This window comes from Phalaenopsis equestris, unplaced genomic scaffold (genome assembly GCF_001263595.1).
Source record: "Phalaenopsis equestris unplaced genomic scaffold, ASM126359v1 Scaffold000002, whole genome shotgun sequence".
Classification (NCBI taxonomy): domain Eukaryota; kingdom Viridiplantae; phylum Streptophyta; class Magnoliopsida; order Asparagales; family Orchidaceae; genus Phalaenopsis; species Phalaenopsis equestris.
Genome location: NW_018164444.1, coordinates 52,887,074 through 52,908,061, shown reverse-complemented (window position 1 = coordinate 52,908,061; position 20,988 = coordinate 52,887,074). Strand labels below are relative to the sequence as shown.

The following is a 20,988-nucleotide window of genomic DNA, read 5'->3' as shown; positions in this document are numbered from 1 at the left end:
CGTCGAAATTCAAATTTCACCAAATACTGACCCGCGATCGATCGTCACAAGTGGTTAACTCGAGCCCTCGGCAAATAACGGTGCAGGCAATGTGAATTACGGCGATCGGACACGTCGACTCTCCGAATTGCGAAGCTGGTGCGCGCAGGAGTGCGAATTGTGCAGAAGGCCACCCTAAGGCTCGGGAAGGTCCTATAGGAATCCATTTTGGGTTTCCTCATGTCGGTTTCATCCTTCTAAGTGTTAGAAGTCGATACCGCACACGCGAAACTCCAAAAGAGGACGGAAATAGGTCGAACTAAAACGAGGCGGGCACCACTTTTAAGGTTCTAAGATAGTCGCAGGAAGACCCCTAAGGCTAGATCCTAATTCCTACGAGAAATACTAGACCTCACGAAAATTGAGGTCAACAGGTGGTGAACCGGATGTCTATGAAAAGGCCACTCATGTTAAAGACTTTAAGAAGTGAGAGTCTGCCATAGATGATGAGATGCAACCACTAAGGTCAAATTAAACGTGGGATTTGACAGAATTGCCAAATGGTAAAAAGGCACTGCAAAACAAATAAATTTACAAGCTGAAAAAAAATTTAGATGATAGCAAGAGCTACAAGCCGAAATTTATTGTAAATAGGTTTCACTAAAAGAAAGGAGTCAAATACATTAAGATATTTTCTCTTGTAGTGAAGATGGCAACTATCAGAGCTTTGATGAGCTTGGTTACATATGAAGATCTATATATGGAATAAATGAATATGAAAACAACCTTCTTAAGTGGTAACTTAGAAGAGGAACTATATATGGTGCAGGTGCAAAGTTATGAAATTCAAGGAAAAGAAATCAAGCTCTACAGACTGAAAAAGAATCTTCTATGGTTTGAAGCAGACACTAAGGTAGGAGCACAGAAGATAGGATGTAATCTGCCCATGTGCATTGATACTAGAGCTATTAACAAGCTTATTATTAAATATTGTTTTCCCATGCCAAGTATCGAAGCTAGATTTACGAAGTGGATACCATCAAATTTGTATATGACCAAGGGATGGATGGAAAATCACGTTCAAAACTCGTGAAGGATTATACGAATTGAAGTTTAAGTCATTCGGTTTATGTATTGCGCAAAGTGCTTTTATAAGGCTCATGAATGAGATACTTAAACCTTTTTGGGTTACTTTCGTCTCGTTTATTTTGACAACATATTAGTTTATAGTTCTTCTCTTGATGAACACAAAATATTTGGCTCTTCAAATCTCTCTGTGCTCATAAATTATATCAAAATGTGAGTATGCAACCTCTTATGCCCACTTTCTTGGTTTTATAATTTCAGCAAACAAAATTCGGACAGATCAACAAAATGTTCAGTCATTCAAGAGTGGTCGAAACCTACCTTTTTTACCTACTTTTTTTTCAAAAATTCAAAGCTTTCATGGGCTAGCAAATTTCTACCATCATTTAAATGAGGTTTTAATGCGATGATGGTTCCCATCACTAATTGCCTTAAATCCAAAGCATTTATTTGTAGCTTCGAAATCATAAAAACTACATGAAATTTTGTGCCAATTTTAGCCCTGTCCAATTTTGACAAACCATTCCACCCAAAAACATATGCGAGCAGTCATTTCACAGAAAGATCGTGCTACTGAGTTTTACAGTGAGAAACGAAGTGCAGCAAGGCAAAAGTGGACAGTTTATGAGCAAAAATTATACAATGTGATTCGTGCTATCAGATAGTGGGAGCATTACCTCCTTCACCAAGATTGTGTTTTGTGCAATGATCACCAAACTTTACAATTTATAAATTCGCAAAAAAAAAAAAAAAAACTCAATAGAATGCATACTCGTTGGGTGATAGTTTTGCATAAATTCATCTATGTGCTTGAGCATAAATCCAATTCACATGATTGAGTGGCCGACGCACTCAGCAGGCGATCAACCCACTTCCCTACAAATAAAAATCACATGGCTGGAATATTTGAAGGCTTTATATGACAATAACAAGGATTTTTATGAAATCTGGAAATAGTGTCACTCACACCATTCGGTTTATGATCGGCATGTGTATGTATTCAAAAGCAATCGGTTGTGTGCGCCCGATTCCTCTCTTAGACATCAACTAATTGAGGAAATACAAATCGGGGATTAACTGCCCATGTTGGACAAGAGAGAACATTGAACCAGTTACAAACTCTTTTTTTTGGCCCAATATCCATAGAGATGTTAAAAGATTTGTGGCCAAGTGTCCAATATGTCAAAAAACTTACAAAGGTAAGTCTCAAAATATAAGTTTGTATACTCCTTTGCCAACTCTTGCATCGATTTGGGAAGATCTTAATCTAGATTTTATATTTGGGCTACCAATAACAAGAAAGGGAGTTCATTCAATAATAGTAGTTGTGGACAAATTTTCTAAGATGACACTTTATCTCTTGAAAGAGAACTTCCAATGAAAGTCACATTGCCCGCCTCTTCTTTCATGAGATTGTTCATCTTCATGGTATACCTCAAAGTCTCACTTCTAATCATGATGTTAAGTTCATGCAAGAGCAACAGATGAAGTGGGAGCAGAAGGCGTCATAGGAGAAGGAGACATTGTAGGGTGCCCAAACCCACTCAACAGTGAACAAACCACGTGAGCGCGACAATTGCCATGCAGTTTCGACTCGATCCGGGTGAAACTCCCTAGTTTCTTGTAAGAGACCTTCCGATGCAAGTCACATTGCGAGCCTCTTCTTTCATGAGATTGTTCGTCTTCATGGTATACCTCAAAGTTTCACTTATAATCATGATGTTAAGTTCACGCAGGAGCAACAGATGAAGCGGGAGTAGGAGGCGTCAGAAAGCAGGACACGGTGCTAGGCGCCCAGACCCGCTCAGCAGTGAACAAATTACGTCGGTGCGATAATTGTCATGCGGGTTTAACTCGATCTGGGCAGACCTCCTTAGTGCACAATTTTCCTCCTATTTGGAGTGTGGCCCACTCCTCTTTACCTTAACACTATTTATTTGTTATTTCTTGTGTTTTAGGGCAATATTGGTCAGATTTCTGTCAGGACAGCCGTCAACATTCAGATTTTCTCTTCTAGAGTTGTACCCAGCTACAAGTGGTGCTCCAGTTGTATCGCGTTCAAAGTGGTAATTATCCTCGACCTTCCCACTCCCTCGCAACCCTCCTGCCGCCGCCGTCATATTTGTTGCAACCATCAGAAAACAAACATGTTATTGTTTTCTTGCAGCTCTCTACCGCCTCTCCTCTCCTCCCAAACTACAGCCCCCTTGACGCCAACCTTGCTTCTTGTTGTCGCCATCCTAAGGACAGCCCACATGATGTCTTTCTGCCACTCCAACCCTCCCTATTGTTGTCATTGTTGTCCCAGCATCCCAACAACCTTCTACACCTCCACTCAACCTCCTACCTTGTTGTCACACCCTCCTGCAATCCCCCACTTGTCATCCAGCCAACCCCACTCAATTTCGGCTTGTTGCTGCCCCCTCCACTGCCTCACGCTTGCTACCCAACCACCCAACCATCATCCCCTCACTATTGTTAAGCCTCTCTACCACCCCTCCTTTTCCACTACCTCGACACGTAGTCAACCACCATCGATCCTCGCCCTGGGAGGTTTTTTGTATTTGTGTCGATGTTTTCTTATTTCAAGAGTCTTTCTTTGTAATCCCTTTGAATTTCAGCAACAATATTTGCATTTCTATGGTGGTTTGGATTAACTCCGGTATCAATTCGTTAGCTGCTTTTGGAGAAAATTGCCGAAACATTTTTAAACGTCGCTCCGCCTAAGTTCAGCATGCCATCCTCAGTCTGATGGTCAAACCGAAGTTACTAATCGCACCCTTGGGAATATGTTGCGTTGTTTGGTTCAAGATCACCCAAAACGGTGGTATGAGGTCCTCGACAAAACTAAATTTGCTTACAATTCCATGCCAAATCGATCTACAGGTTTATGTCCATTTGGTATTGTTTATACTAAAATGTCTAATCATACCATTGATGTAGCTGTTCTACCAAAGTGCAAAAGTCGAGCAACAGCAACCATGGCAAGCAAGGCCACCAAATTATTGTAGGACGTGCAATCTCGGTTGTTGGAGTCTAATGAAAAATATAAGGAACTAGCATATCAACATCGACGTCCCAAAGTCTTCACTCCAGGAGATCTAGTAGACTCGCATCAGGCACCTATTCAAAGCTGAACCTTCACAAACTAGGAACTTTTTTCTATGAATAGACAAATCAACGATAACGCTTACATCATGGATCAACCTCCTGACATACTTACCTCCTCTACTTTCAAGTTTCTGACATATATGCATATCACCCTCCAAATGAAGCCACCGATCAGTTGATTTCGCTCCGGTCGAGTTCTTATGAAGCAGGGAAGACATGATGTGACACATTTCCTTATCTCTCTTTTACATATTTCCTTTATTAACTTTTTACACCATATTAGGCTCTAGTTTTATTTACTATTACGCATTTGCTTTTCTTTGTTTAGTAATTTTGTTTTACTTGTGGTTCCATGCCTAAGGACCGAATATACATAGTGGTATTGCCTATAGAGGAGAGATAGACATCATGTTTTACAGTAAAAACTACCATGTGTTATTCCATCTTTTCTTGTCTTCTTCCTGCTGCTTGGCCTCTGCTTTGTTGTTTTGTAGCTCTCATGTCACAAACCAAGCCGTTTTACATCATTAGCGCATGCATCATTCAATTGTAACCCATTGGGATAATCATCTAACTTTCCCTTCCTCCTATATTAGTCCTTCTGACTTCGGATACGTTTGGGAGAGCTTTTTGATGATTTTATTTTACAGATCTCTAAAAGACTTCTATTTAGCTACAACTTTCTTATTACATTTTAGTAAATTTTGAGGGAAGTATGAACTCTTCAACCAAATCCACTAGAGTGTAGTAGCTATAAAAAAGTTGGTGTTTGACTTTTTTTTATAGAAAGAAGTCTACAATACCCACAATAACCTTCAAAAACTCTATTTCTATCATAACAAATTAAAAATTAATTTTACAAATAGCTGCCAGCATCCCAAAGCATATCCCATCTCTATCTCCTTTTATGTAAGTTAAAATGCTATGCTTAATGCAGTGATAATATTTTTCTTTTATGCCATATTTTAAATTAAATTCTAAAGTGATTTATTTTATTATACAAATTTATAAACAATAGAAGTTCACATTTTAAGCACACATTGTTAACATCCAGGTATCGTTATGTCAGTAAGTATGCTTATACATTGGAAGCAGCTAATGAGGTTCAAGATCTCAGTGTAAAGTCCGGCAACGATAAAAGTTGAAGCTTCGAGGACTCAGGAAGCCTAGCATTCATATAGGTAAGAAGCTTAACAGTACATTCAAGCATAATTTAAAATAGGAAAATAAAATGCAATAGATACGTTCATGATCAGCCATAAGCTGAAAAAACTTGATATATTCATCTACAGAAGCTGTATCAAAAATTATAAATCACCTAGCATGAAGCACATACCTTCAGTAGATGAATCCAGCTCTACAACACATTCATGATTTGCATGAATAGAATATTTCTCAGATATAGCAATTAAAGTGATCGATGTCAAAATGTCTACCATCTCATCTACATTTCTGCCAACATTGAGTCTCATATTAAATTCAAGATCAAAATACAGATGGCAAGGATGACCCTGGAAAGGAAAACACTTATTATTTTCTAGCGATAAAACTATTGAATGTGTGAATAGAAATTTGCCTTATTAGAGCATAATGATTTATCAAGAAAGAAAAGAACATAACAACAATTTGCATGGTTATATAAACGGCAAAATAGATGCCATTAAAGCAGAGACTGCCAAATGCTGCTGTTTGTTCTTCGCGTGTCGCGTGATCTACAAGTTTCAATCCATGCAAAAATATGTTGAGATCTGCTAAAACATAAAGTTTCGAGTTACATCACCACAAAAAATTGTAGAGATATAGTTAGATGCTAAAGCTATTGGACAAGAGAGGCACTATAAACTACACTGAAAGTTATTCGAAGGGCAAGTCATTGAATGTTTTAAACTTTTTATAAGAATAGAAGGAAATAAAAATATTACTTTCCTGGGCATTAACATAAAGCTGAGCGAGCGTTTTCATGTATTAGAGTATGACAACCAATTAATGGATACATAGAAGTGTCACTCTAACAATATGAAGTAGAAAATAACCTTTATAAGGAGAAACACAAAGACAACTAATGAAATGGTCAAGTTTATAAAGAGGGTTAATTTAATGAACTACTTTTTCTTAAAGGGATGTTTCCTGGTTTTGTTTGCTGTGGGGTATTGTTGTCATTGTTTATCTGAAGTTTTGAGGACTCAGGTATAATCCAAAGCACAGTCTTCTGTGCAGCTACAGCATGAACGAGCATCCAGAACAAGATTTTCAGGGGCTGCAGTCAAAAGAGACAACAAGGTGCTCTCGGCCATTAGTTCTAAATTTAAGATGGACATTAAGGGTCAGGCACTAGCAGTGGTCAGACACTGAATCAAGATGCCGGAAACTCTTGATAAATAATAATTTTTTTTCTAGCCTTTTGCATACTCTCTTTTACTTTGTCTCAATATATGCACATAATGAAAGATAAAAACAGCATAATAAGTCCCAAATGCATCAAAACAAATTGCCCTCATAACCACAATTAAGAATGCCGCATCCAGATTGGAGCTAGAATAGTATTTATATTTATTTGTGCATTTGTGGATGCATGGGAGAGCTCATTTGCATGTAATAGTGTGAGCAAGTTCAAAATTGCATTTAAAACCTGAATACGAAAGGCACTTTACAAATCACCTTACCTTTTCAGAGCTATAGTTACAAGTGACGTGAAATTATTTTAAGAACTAAAATTTCGTTACACATGCCACAAAAAATGCCAGAAAATATTTCTCAAACACACCATAGTTATGTCCAAGATATACCATATTACAGAACATACATTCAAGATCTCTCCTAGCCTGCAATACACCCAATTTTCCATAATAAACTAATAAAGGACATTGCATTCACATTATTGATAAAGGTTTGTTGAACAAAAATCATTGGCATAAATATTAACATTAGTCAAAATTTTGTTGTTGCGTCTTTATGCATTTGCCATGAAGAGCGCTCGTCTAATTCAAACTAATCTTATGGTTCAATTTAAGAATATTAAACATGATTGCTCATAAATAAATAATTCAAAATGTTGATGGTAATCACATATTTATTCATCATTTTAAGTAATTTCTTTCAAAAAAAACCAGATGAGTTTAGCAAAGCTAACAAATACCTCTTGAATAACTTCATAATGATGTCGGAATTTGGAATCCATACTTTCATACCTACAAGAAAATGTGGCCATTAGAATAGGAAAAATAGCTTCAGAATGGTTAAGATATCATGGTTTTGAAATAATTAATTTTATTTCTAGCAATTAGTTCTTGTTACATCCTTTGCCACACACTAAGTGATAAACCTTAACTGAAGTGATGTTGTGGAATTCTAAGTTTCATATTTTAGTTTTATTCCCTCCTATTATTTTATTTCTTTTTTTCTTGAGTTATGTTTTCTTTGGTAAGTTGTAATTATTGTAATTAATCTTGTCCTAGCCGTTTCTTATTATATAAGGAGAAGAGTTATAATTTGATTATTGAGAAATAAAAAAATATGATTTTCTCCACCTTCCTTCATGGTATTCGAGCTTGGTAAGCTCTCCTTTCGCTGTCGAAGCCTCTACTTAATCGACGGACCCTACAGAACCTGCGTCGGATCACCTCCCTAAAAGTGATCCCCTCCTGCGCTTCCCAGCAGGCGCTATTCCTTCCTTGTGGACGTTATGCCTTCCCTCCAGTTGAATTTTGTCCCCCTAGTGGAAATCCTAACCGGGTCGGACATTCACTTGGTTGGTTTTTATCTCTCCAGAGGAAATCCCAAAACTATGAGAGCTAGATTTTCTCTCTCTAATAGAAATCTCAAACATAAGAGAGGCTATAACTTCCTGCTTCCGCTGTCTTCCGCAAAAATAGCCCGCCCTGCAAGTTTTTTTTCTCTTAAACGCAGTTATCAACCAACCTTCTAGGCATTCCAGTCTTCCACTGACACCCAGATATCAACCACACCCTGCTTTCTTCTTGCCTTCCTAGCCAATACTTCGGAAGCAAGCAAAGCCGCCACAGGCGTTCCTCTTCTCCTACGGCACAATCAGCCAGGAATCATTTCCAACCCTAATGGTGCATAGGGATTATGACAAAAAAGGTGTTTAGCTCTACCGTGAAGGTTAGTTCGAAATTAGAAATAGGAAATTTTGCCCAAACAACCCCAGAACTCTCCCACTTTATCACAAACCATAAACTCAATAGCCAGAACATCTTTCGATGATCTCAATCAGTGTTTATGTACATTTCATGGAAAAAGAAAAAAAAACATCTCATGGGAGAGGGCATAGTTCATGAGTATATTGATCCTAAAAATCGCGCATGAAAGATCAAGGATCATATGATCATATGTTAGTTCATCAACTATATGACCATGAAGATTGGAGAAAATTTAATGTTTTATAATATAGTGTTGAAATTCAGAATAATGTGGAATAACATTAATGATATTAATAGTTTATAAACAACCCTTACATGAATTTTAGAATAGGAAAGATAGGAAAAATATATAACATGAGAGGAAAGATACAACACTTAAAATCTCAAATTAATCAATTCATAGTAACTATTTGGAGATAAAGAAGACAACATAAAATAAGACTGACTAAAATATGAAAGAAAATAAATTTAATCCAAGGAAATAAATATAAAATAGAAAAGCAAATAAAGTTATATTTGGAAATAAATCTAATTCTCATAACTTCTAACATAAATAAATGATTTCCTGATATAACTACTAACACTCCCCCTCAAGTTGAAACATGGATGAAAATCATGTTTATTTTGGATTTGAAAACGTTAATGGGCGAGAAAATCATATGAGGTTGAACTTAAAGTCTTCATCCTGTACTGCGTCTGCAGTGTATATAGGCGGAAAGCCTTACAGGTAAAGCAATAGGAAAGTTTGCAAGAAAATAGACAACCTGTAGGAAAAACTGACTTCTAGTTGACTGCGATTGTCATCAGCTGCAGTTTTTGTCGTGTTAGTAGTTAGGCGAAAGCTCCTACAGGTAATGTTGCAGGGAAGTAAACAACCAACTGGAAAAGCAACAAGGTATGGCCTGCAAAAAAAAAGAGAGCTTGGGAGGAAGGTCTAGCTACAAGAAAAGGCTCCGGAGGAGGGTCTGTTACAAGAAAAGTTCAAGTGGAGGCCTGCTGCAGAAAAAGCTCTGGAGGAGGGTCTGATACTAGAAAAAACTCTGAAGGTGGGCCTACTGCAAAAAAAGCTTCGAAGGGTCTGTTGTAGAAAAAAGTTCTAGAGGGGGTTTTGATGTTGAAAAAGACTATGGAGGAGAGTCTGTTGCAAGAAGAATTCCGGTGGAGGGCCTAATACAGGAAAAAGCTCTAGAGGGTCTGTTGTAAGAAAAGTTTCGAAGGAGGGTATGATGCAAGAAAAGCTCCAAAGGAGATTTCGTTGCAGGAAAGCTCCGAAGGAGAGCCTGCTGCAGGAAAAAGTTCCGGATGAGGGCTTGTTGCAGGAGAAAGTTTCGGAGGGTCTGCTGTAGAAAAAGGTTTCTCAGGAGGGCCTGCTACATAATGAATTCCGGTGGAGGAGCTGCAAGAAAAGCTCCGGAGAAGGGTTTGATAAAGAAAAAAACTCCAAAAAAGAGCCAATTGCATGAAGAATTCCAGTGGACCTGTTGCAGGAAAAGCTTCGGAGGAGGGCCCACGTGTCTCTTTGTGTTGACTGGTACAAACCTTGCAAGAGCTCATGTAGGAACTAATACAGGTCTAATGTTTTCTTTCATCACCATCACAATCGAAGCATAAGATTTCTTGTGCTCTTGTCCATTTAAAAGACCTGGAACAGTTGCTACAGCCTGTGAATCAGGTGGAATCTCATTAATCACCTCTTCCGCTGGCTCTTCATCTTCAACAGTTGAACCTTCCCTTAATTCTAAAGGAACATACATTTCCTCTTCATTCACTACATTCTCTTAAAGTGTTTTTGCAATTTGTTGAAGAATAGTTTCTTCTTGTGAAGGAATTGAGCCATGCTCTATGGTCTGATCAGCAGCTTCATGAGTAAAATCCTACTCAACCTGCTAGTCAACATCTTCTAGATATCGAAAAATATCATTTAAAACATAGTATCCCTTGTCGTAGGTGGCAAGAAAAAATGATTATGTAAATTCCCTCTTCACCTAATCCTTTCCAATGAAGCAACCCATCACAAATTCTATCACTCCACAATCAAGAGAATCTTACGCACAACTATCTTGATCTGTGCTAAGTACTCACTGTGGTTCATAAACAGATTCTTCTCATCGATGCCCTGCAAAGTGTAAACCGTGAACATCCCTTTGTTGATTCCAGACCATCCCAGTTTGTTGCTCTCCTAATAGAACTGGAAGATGATATTCGGTGATCGATGGAGGATGTGGAAGAACTGCTGAACAAAAACATTCCTGACCACTTGGGCGAAAGGAGGAGCCCCTATGGGAGATGACTCTTGGGATGCATTTCTGGTCGAGAAGCCCAAGAAATACCAAAAAACCTACAATGTAACCAGGCTGGTCTAGATCAAATCATGCAGCAGATCGGTTGCGGGAAGCTCGGGCAATCGACCGTCAAGTAATCGGGGGTGGATCAAGCAAGCCTCAACAACCTCCTTCCCCCTCTGTTGTGGACCCTCACAACGAACCTGGGAGGAAGTGTCCGACGAAGTCACAGTTCCTTGCTTGACAGATTCGGGAAGGGACAGAATCGTGCGAGATCGCAGCAAAAAAGGAGGCAATGCTTCGGTAGGGTTGCAGGGATCTACTCCGGTGGCGAGGGCCTGCGGACAACTCGAAGGGAGAGAAAGCGTCCCTAAGATGGTAGGAAGGTAGTCTGACAGCTCTAAAGGAAGGATTGGCTGCTAGGGTAAGAAATTTGACTCTGATACCATATTGAAATTCAAAATAATACGGAATAATATTATCGATATAAAAATGGGTTATAAATAACCCTTACACGAATCCTAGAATAGGAAAAATATGAAAAAGTAAACAATAAGAAAGGAAAGATATAATACTTGATATCTCAAATAAATCAATTCATAATAATTATTTAGAGATAAGAAAACAACATAAAAGAAAAAAAAGACTAAAAAAGAAAGAAAATAAAACAAATCTAATGAAATAAATATAAAATAGAAAAGGAAATAAAATTATATTAAGAAATAATTTTCTAATATAACTTCTACCATGTAGCACATGAGATTTGGGAAGTAGCTCGTGAGACTTATTCCAATACCAAAAATACTGCAAAATAGTTTGAAATTGTGACAAAACTACATGAACTCCAACAAAAAGAGTAAAGTGTGACTCGATACTTCAACACAATTACAAAATATTTGTTACAATTAGATATGTATGATAGTTACGTGTAGAAGTGCTCTCAAGATATTATGTTATATAAAACAATAGTGGAGAAGAAGAGGATGATCAAGTTTCTATTGGGTTTAAATAAAAATATAGATGAGGACAAAGGAAAAATTATGGGGAGGAGCCTCTCTACCATTAGGGAAGCTTTTGTTTAAGTCAAAAGAGAAGAATGTAGGAAGAAGCTCATGATAGGGGGAAGTGTGCATTCATCTAGCACTGAAAACTCCAATTTATACAAACACAACTTCTCCCATGAGTCAAAAGACAAAGAAGAATCGCCCTTGTGTGAACATTGCCAGAATCATGATCACATAAAGGACAAATGCTGGAAGCTATATGGAAAACTTGCAAATTGGTAACCGGGGCAATGGAAAAAAGACCAAAACCGCAAGGCACGTGCTACTCCCTCTTCTGAACGGTTGGTCAACCCTAGCTCCTTCACCAAGAAACAATTGGAGATGTTAAAGAAACTTTTTTCGAGCTCAATTGAATTGCCTACCAGCTTGATGACACACCAATGTATCAAGTCCTCCTATCTCGCAAACAATGAAAAATTTTGACCTTGGATAATAAATTTGGGTGCTTTGGATCACGTGTCTGGAGATATTCATGCTCTCACCAACTATCAAAGAGTTCTCCAACTCCAAATTTGTTAGACTTATCGATGGATCTCACTCTAGGGTTGTTAGAAAAGGTGAAGTGAAAGTCTCCAAAGATATTCACCTCTTCTGTATTGTATATTCCCCAATTAGATTACAACTTACTGTCAATTAGCATGATAACTCATGACTTGAATTGTGTTGTTAAATTTCATTCTAACTCTTGTGAATTTTAGGAGATGAATTTAGAGAAAGTAATTGATAGTGTTGAATTGCATCAAAATTTATACATGCTCAAGAAAAGTTATTCTCTTAATACACAAGTGTCTTCTTCACCATCCTCTTCTCATATTCTCGAGTATGTTGTGTCTTGAGTTTGTTGAAGTTAAGTTTTGTTATGGCATTGTCGTCCGGGTCATCCCAATTTCCATTATGTTGCAAAATTATATCATATCATTATTAATAAAAATCCAGACTTTTATCAATGTGAACTATCAGTTGGTGAAACATAATTATCATGTCTACCCTTTGTCTCAGTACAAACCTTCACAATCTTTCTCTATCATCCATAGTGACATTTGAGGACCATCTAAATTAAAAACTATCAATAGAGCAAACAGTTTATCTCCTTTATTAATGACCACAATAGAACTAGTTGGATATTCCTCATGAATGACAAATTTAAAATTGCACAAATTTTTTGTTCCTTTCATAACATGATTTTCACTCAATTCAAATGTATAATTCAAATTCTCAAAACTGGTAATGTAAAGGAATACTTCAACTCTATTTTATTGCGGAGTTTCAACCTATAAACTCATATATATGATACCTTGTAAAGAATTGTATCATATATATGAGTTCATAGGTTGAAACTCAGCAATAAAATGGGACAGCTGAGAGAAAGAAGACATCTCCTCAAGATATCAAGGTCTATAATGCTTTCTCACAATATCCCAAAAGTTTTATGGGGAGATGCAATGCTCATAACCATCTACCTCATTCATAGAATGTCAAGCAAGTCCTTGGATTTAATGTCTTTCTCAATATTTTGATGGAAAAATATCCTCATGTTAGAACATTCAAATCCAATCGTCCCTAAAAATACTTGGATGTCTCTTTTGTTCACATTCACCAACCAAACCCCACAAGGCTTGACCCAAAATCCATTAAATGTATCTTCCTTGGATATGCTTCTAACGAAAAGGGGTACAAGTGCTATTCTCTCATTACAAAAAAATACTATAACTCTACAGATATTATCTTCCTTGAAAACCAACCCTATTACACCAAATCTAATATTCAGGAAGAGAGTTTGGGTGAATATCAGACTTGGGTACCTATTCTACTTCCCTCTAACCATCCGTGAAGGGTGTGCATTTTGCATTAATAAACGGAAAAAGATACAAAACTAAGCCCCTTAGGCGTTACAGGTGTGCATCCTATCATGTTTCATAAGAGAAAAAAAACAATTAATCATTCACGTCAAAAAGCAAAAAAAATATCATACAAAACTTGTTGAGCACAAAAATGAGCAGCTTTGTTACAAAAGCGAGGTATAAAGTGAAAGATAACCTTTCGAAAGGAAGAGAGAAACATTGAATGACCAAAAGTTTCTTTCTCCTAGTATACACACGAAGTACCTTGTTTCAAGGTTGCCTGCACTAATGTCTTCTATCCATACATTTTTGGTCCTAACCATCCTGTCTCCTAAGTTTCACCAATTGACAATATCCAACCTGAATTGACAACAAGGTACTTCGTGTGTATACTAGAAGAAAGAAATCTACTGAACAAGAAAAGACTATCCAACAACATGAATGTTCACAACCAATCCTGAATTAACACATCTTTGAAGTTCCAAAAGAGGTGAAATACAGTTCAGAAGGAAAGTTGCACAAATTATCGTGTCTAGAACTATGTTGCATATGAGAAGTTATTATCAACTTATAAAGTTTTTGTACCTAATCTTGAAAGTGTACAAATACCGAAGTCTGTTCATAAAACACTTCAAAATCTAGAATGAAAAAAGGGCAGTTGAAGTGGAGATTTAAGCGCTTGACCTAAATAGCAAATAAATTTTGCAAAGCTTTATCTAAATAAAAGACTCATTGAGTGCAAATGGGTGTTCAATGTCAATTACAAAGAAGATAGGAGCATCGAGAGGTTCAAGACTAGGTCTGTAACCAAAAGTTTCACTCAGTCTTATAGAATGGATTATCAAAAGACATTTGCTCCAGTAACCAAGTTAAAAACTATAAGAGTTTTTTCTTTCATTGGTAATAAATGAGAGTGTAAACTACATCAACTTTATAGAAAGAATGTGTTTTTGAATAGAAACCTTGAGGAAGAAGTGTATATAAAAATCTCACCAAGAATAAAAAATGAATCAAATAAACATCCTGCTTGTAAACTAAAAAAGTCGCTTTATGGACTCAAACAATTTCTAAGGGCTTGGTTTGATATATTTGAGAGGATGACATCTAATGGGTACATCTAATGCTAAGTGAATCATAAATTGTTCATAAAGCATGCCAAGAGAGGTAATAAGGCAATATTCATTGTCTATATAGATGATTTGACCCTGACAAGTGATGATAAAAAAGATATTGGAAAGATTAAGGAGGTTCTTGCCACCATGATTGAAATTAAGAATCTGGAGTGATGAAATACCGTATAGGCATAGAAGTGGCCAGTTCAAAGATGAGTACTATGATATCCCAAATATAATACATCCTAAACCCACTAAAAGAGGCAAAAATGATGGGATAAAAATCTGTTGAGACTCCTATGGATTTCAATAAAAAGTTTCATGAAAAGATAAAACACCGGTGGAAAAAAGATGTTAGAGACTACTGAGTAAGATTATCTACCTATCATACACTAGACATGATATTGCTTACTCTGTTGATATTGTGTGTCAACATATGAATAGTCTGAATGAAGAACATTTGGAGATGGTTTACAAAATATTGAGGTTACTGAGAAGTCTTCTAGCATAAGGTTATTGTTTAAGAAAGAAAAAAATAGAGTGCAGAAATTTATATTGATGCTAGTTGTGCATGGAAAACTCACGAACAAAAATACCACTTCTCAATATTGTTCTTGTAGGGAAATCTTGTCACTTTGAGGAGCAAGAAGCAACCAGAGTCTTTAGAAGTAGTGTAAAATCTGAGTATCGCTTGATTTCAGAATTTATGAAGGAATGTGGATCCAAATATTACTAAATTAGTTGGGAAATATTACTGTCAATTCCATAAAGATGTTCTATGGCAGTCAATCTGCAATTAGTATTGCAAAAAATCATGTGCAACATGACAAAACCAAGTGTATTGAGAACGATAGACATTTTATCTCTAAGAAGGTCAATAGAAGCATTATTTATTTAATCTACATTACAACTCAATTACAAGTCATTGATGTCTTCACTAAATCTCCAACTCCCGACAACTTCACTGATCTGAATACCAAGTTGGAACTTTACAACATATATGACCCAATTTGAGGGGGAGTGTGGAATTATGAGTTTCATATTATAGTTTTATTCCCTAATAATGTCATATTTCGTTCTTCTTGAGTAATGTTTATTTGGTAAGTTATATTGTTGTAATTAAGCTTGCCCTAGCCGATCATGATTTGATTATTGAGAAATAAGAAATAATATTTTCTCCTTCTTCAGATAGGGCTGTCAAAAAAAGCTCGTTGTTCGCGAACAGCTCGTGTTCGGCTCGTTAAGTAGCTCGTTCTTTAAGTAAACGAGTTGAACACGAACAAGTTTTTAAAGCTCAAATTATAAACGAGCTGAACACGAACAGCTTTTTGTTCGCTCGTGTTCGGCTCGTTTTAGCTCGAACTAAAAAAATTATATAATTATTTATATAATAATATATTATATATATTTATATCTAAGTTTAAATCAGAACCTCTCGTGAGGTAATGTGGTTAGTATCTTTTTTTGCATACATTTGGCCCGGGTTTGAATCTAACACTTTATATCTATTTTTTTCAATTTAATTTTAATGAGTCAATTTCGAGCAGAACACGAATACGAATATTTAGATCGATTCGAACATGAACACATTGTTCACGAGCCGATTCAGAACACGACCCAAACACGAGCCAAGCCTGAGCTCGCTCAAGCTCGGCTCGTTTACAGCCCTATCTTCAAAGGCAATTGAGATACTTTCACAAGCTTGTACAAAAGAAAAACCGAGAATTCGATTAAACTAAGGCAGTGGCATGAAGAGTTTACCCATCATGAATTTCCTTCTCAATGTAGTTTGAAATCACTTTCTAAAGCTACAAGCAGGATTTAATTTGAATAGGATTTATTAAATCATGTAAATTCGGATTTCCAATCCGTCAAATTACTGAATCTAGCAAATCCAGATTTACAGCCGAAACATTAAGAAATTCATATTTAATTATTGTCGAATTTATCATGCATACCCTTAATTGTTTGGTTGGATTTACGCTAAATCCATAAATCCAACAATGTAAATCCTATTAGAAAGGCACAACCAAATAGCCTCTTAGGAAACCTAAACAAACCCCAAGAAGAATAGACCAAAAAAAAGGATGGCAGGTTAAATTTAAAATTTTACCGTTTCCAAAACTCGTCATATGTAGACGCAAGAAACCGTCTTTTCCCGGTCAAATGATCTTGATAACTAAACACATTACAACTTCGGTGTGTTCTAGCAAATCTGATTGCCTCTTCTTGTCTAGGGAATGTAGCCCAAACACCATCCCTAAAATTAGAATCAAATAATATGGCTAAAAATAAGGAATAGCTATGCACGCATAGATTGCTTTCACTGATGCATGAATTGCAACTAAATCATCAAAAATTTGCAACAACTTAAATTTATACTCTCGTACCTAGAGATCAAAGAATTCTCTTGCCTAAGATCAACACGAATTTCCTGTAACAATCTCAAAATCCTTGATGGCTTTTTAACAGGGACACCGCGTGCAGATCCATAGAAGATAACTGGAGAGATTTGCTTGCCACTTCTAAATTTTATTGCGGCGGTTGTTGATGAACTACACTGAGAAGTAATATTAGCTTCACTGTAGTTAGGTTGAAGAACAAGTTTTTCAAGAACATCTATAGCCAGGAATAACATGACATCAAAACGTATTGTAGAGAAGCATGGATAAGTAGAAGGAATAACAAATCAAAATCAACTTTAATGAAAATAAAAAATATTTCTTCTAATCGGTAATTTATTGAAGGTGATTTGTGTACAGAAAAAGATCTGATTTAGCTTGTATTAATGGATCTTTGCCTGTGGGTAAAATAAAGGTTAAGTAAAAGCCTCGTCATCTCCTGTTGGCTATATCAAAGTCCCCCTAAAAGGCTCTTAAATAGGTCCCACCAACTTGCAGGTAACTGACTCAAGTTTTCTTTCATTGCAATGTTTCTTATTAATAATAACATGTTCATGAATTAACACATCAAGGTCAAAATACCTTATAAAACAAATATTAATAACAATAATAACAATAGTGATGATTATTTACAAAAAATCATACAAAATGCTTGAAAACAAATTCCTTCTTCAACTTTTTACCCAAAGTAAATTCAAGCATCTATAAAAATTCTTTACATTCTGTTAGATAATTGGCAACTTGACACTTCCGGATGAATTAATGAGTTGATATGGGATGAAGGCTTAAAATGCCTCTTTTATGGGGTCGAGAAAGGAAGTTGAACATCTTTTATTATATAGAAGAACATTGCAAAGTATAACATTTTGAAAGATACGAAGTATCAGAATTTCTGCAAATGCAAAGTTGCTAATTGATCACAAGATTTAGCTCCATTGGATAAAACTAAATGGAAAAACAAAAGATGTGGAAGCAGGGATAAATAAAGCAAAACGTTGTTTTGTATTGTTCCAACAAATTTTCTCACTTATGAGAATGTTAAAACAAAATCAACATAAACACTAGCACAACATTTAGCACAAAGGTACTCGGATTAGGGATATGAAGCAAAAAAAACGGACAAGGCCATCTTCAGACCATCCATAGCATGTCATCACATACTCCAGGAAGTCCAAATACCTGTTGGAAAACCTTCTTTTCCAATAATGCGTGGGAAAAAAATAATAGTGGAAGGAAGACAGCAGCGATATTTAAGCGAAAAGACCGATGAGGAAACCCTACCTTCTGCCCCTCTATGGCATTATCTTCTGCTTTCTTGAAACAGCTAGGCGTTTTCTCATCAACCACTGGAGATCCTCTTTTTGACGATCTGGTAGGCTTCCGCGCATTGCTTTTCCTGTCCTTAAGTGCCGATGCTATGACCGTTTATGAAATTAAGGAAGAAAGAGTCATATCATGGAAGAAGCAATAATGGTACATTAACAGAGCTGGAAAAGAAATTAAAAGCATAGAGCGCCCCCAGCTTGTTTAGAGCAATTTTCGCAGTTTTTTACTTTTCTTCTTAGAATTTTGGTTAAGGCGAACTTACAGGGAGGCGAGACTCCGCACTTAAAGCAAGCAAAGAGCCTATCTACGTCATCTTTGTGATCGTCCGCCATTGTCGACAGCCTCCTTGCTCTCTTCCGGCACTTGAATGAGATACCGAAACAACGAAAATCCTCTGATCCCGCAGACTTTCGAAGCGGGGAACGCTGCTCTCTAATTTAACTTAAAAGAATAAAATTTAATAAAACGATAATTTAGCAATTCTAAGGGCCTATTTTGGGCCGGAAAAATTTGCTTGCAAATGGAGAGCTGCGTACGTGGGAGGATTTCAGGAGGTTATAATCGTGTTATACACCCTGTAACCTTCCTGTAACCTCCCTGTAACCTACCTATATATGAAAACAGAAGCGCGGAACTTACTCGAAGGTACAGATAGGTTACAGGGAGGTTACAGGGGAAATAATGCGATTATAACCTTCTAAAATCCTCCCTGTAACCTGTTTGCAGGTTACAGACGTACGCAGCTCTGCGTACGTCTTATGTACGCAAATTTTTTCCTGTTTGGGCAGCCCCGTAATTGTTTGAAGAAAACAACAACAACATCAACAACAATAAAGTCTTAATTATGTTTGAAGAAATAACTCTTAAATTATTATTCAAAATATTACGGTGTCTATTATAGAAAAAATTAAAAAAGTTAGAGATCTAGCCTTACAGTAAAATGTATATTTTAGCTATTGTTTTTTAAAAAATATAAATTTTCTCAAGAAGAAAAACTGTAGTGTGGTACCGCTCCGCTGCCCAAAACTCACCATAAGACAATTTTTTTTAGGTGTTTAGATGAAGTGTTTGCATGAGTGATTATCCGACTTAATCCACCTAAACTGTAGTGAAGCACTCATCCACCTTAATTTCAATCCAACTTCATTAGTATAATAAAGAATTTAAAATTAGTATTCTAATTCAAATTAAGTGATCCTGCCTCTAACTCCTGGAACCATATGTACAGAGTCGCGATCATACATATTTTGGATGATCTTCGTAATGCATGTCACGGAAGATCTGAAATGAAAGAACTTGAAATATAAATATTAGTTACAAAAAATATCGATAAGAACTATGAAGTTAGTTTAATGTTAACGATAACTTATGAGTCTCCCTCCGACACAATATACACTTTATTGGAGGTTTCATCCATCTGTGGGGTAGGATTCTAGGAGCCCGGCTAGTTAGAGGAGGGATTTGGATAGAAAATTGGTAAGGGTGCGAGAGCTGGAGCATGAGAGGGAGCATGTGCAAATAGAGCTATAGGAGGACTAATCGATGCAGCTGTAGGAGTGGTATAACCGTCCATGCAATTCACAGCCTTTTTAAGCCTCATGTACATGTTCTCTAAAGAGCCTTGAACACAAGGTCGCTCTGGTGGTTGACCACATGATGTCATTTATAATAGGAAAAAATACATTATTAAAATTAGTACTAATGGCAAAAATAAGCAGAAGCAGTATGTAATATAAGCCACAAAAGTAAAAGCTAGACAACATAGAATCAAAACATGAAACATGTCGTGACTACGTCTAAAAATAACAAAAGTATGCAGAAGAAGTATAGTGTAAGAAGCAAAGGTAAAAGTAGGAAGACGCATAAATAAGATAAGAAATGTCTTAACTACGTCAAAACAATAGAGCCCTAAAACAACAAAAGAAACTATTCATCTAAACATACATACCACATTTTAGTCTGTTTCATTAGAAGAACAAATCGATGATGAACTTAAAATATCTTCTTCAATGTCATCTTTATTGTTGATACACCACAAACAAATTATCATAATCCAGCACGAATCTTGATGCAATATTTTGAGCACGAACATTGAAACTTCGATTACGAGTCATCCAGAACTCCGATTTCAGCAAACTTATAGTCAAAACTGATCGGCTCGATAAAACGGACATAATAATATAAAAGTTAGCCCAATTCGAGTCAAATCAAGCCCAGATCAAGTCATTAAACCACTACTGGAGGATTTCCGGAGGCATTTGAAAGGTCAAAAGAATGTCGAATCTATCGAGTTTATAGCCGAATCGAGCGTCTCGAAAAGACGAATCCAATGAGTCCAAGATCGCTCAATTCCGACATCGTTAAGGCACTCAAATGTCCATCAAACGTCATCTGATCAAGGGAAGCTCTCCGGACCGTCCGATCAAAATGGTTCATATTCCTGCATTAATTGCACTCAAAACACTATAAATAGAGCCTCACCCCTCACATGAAGGGGGGAGGCTTAAGAGAGAACTTGAGGCTTTGAGAAGGAGTTCAAGTCCAAGATCATCCTCGCCATCGTCGATCGCCGTCGACCACCACTGACCGTCGATCACCACTGACCGTCGACAACGACCGTCGACC

At 36.7% G+C, this 20,988-nt stretch overlaps 1 protein-coding gene across 4 annotated transcripts in view; it reads right to left on the bottom strand.

Moving 5' to 3' along the window:
• The window catches only part of LOC110031608 (DNA-directed primase/polymerase protein), an 86,090-nt gene extending 67,320 nt beyond the window's left edge, over nucleotides 1–18,770 (bottom strand). For all 4 annotated transcript variants that reach the window (XM_020734894.1, XM_020734901.1, XM_020734911.1 and 1 more), the window contains exons 1-6: nucleotides 18,626–18,770; nucleotides 18,319–18,452; nucleotides 17,026–17,195; nucleotides 16,749–16,895; nucleotides 7,313–7,364; nucleotides 5,513–5,687 (exon numbers count right to left, since the gene is read on the bottom strand). In XM_020734894.1, the coding sequence (XP_020590553.1) occupies nucleotides 5,513–5,687; nucleotides 7,313–7,364; nucleotides 16,749–16,895; nucleotides 17,026–17,195; nucleotides 18,319–18,452; nucleotides 18,626–18,695 (748 nt within the window). In that variant the 5' untranslated portion in view covers nucleotides 18,696–18,770. The remainder of the gene's footprint in view (nucleotides 1–5,512; nucleotides 5,688–7,312; nucleotides 7,365–16,748; nucleotides 16,896–17,025; nucleotides 17,196–18,318; nucleotides 18,453–18,625) is intronic.
• Between the last annotated feature and the right edge of the window lie 2,218 nt (nucleotides 18,771–20,988).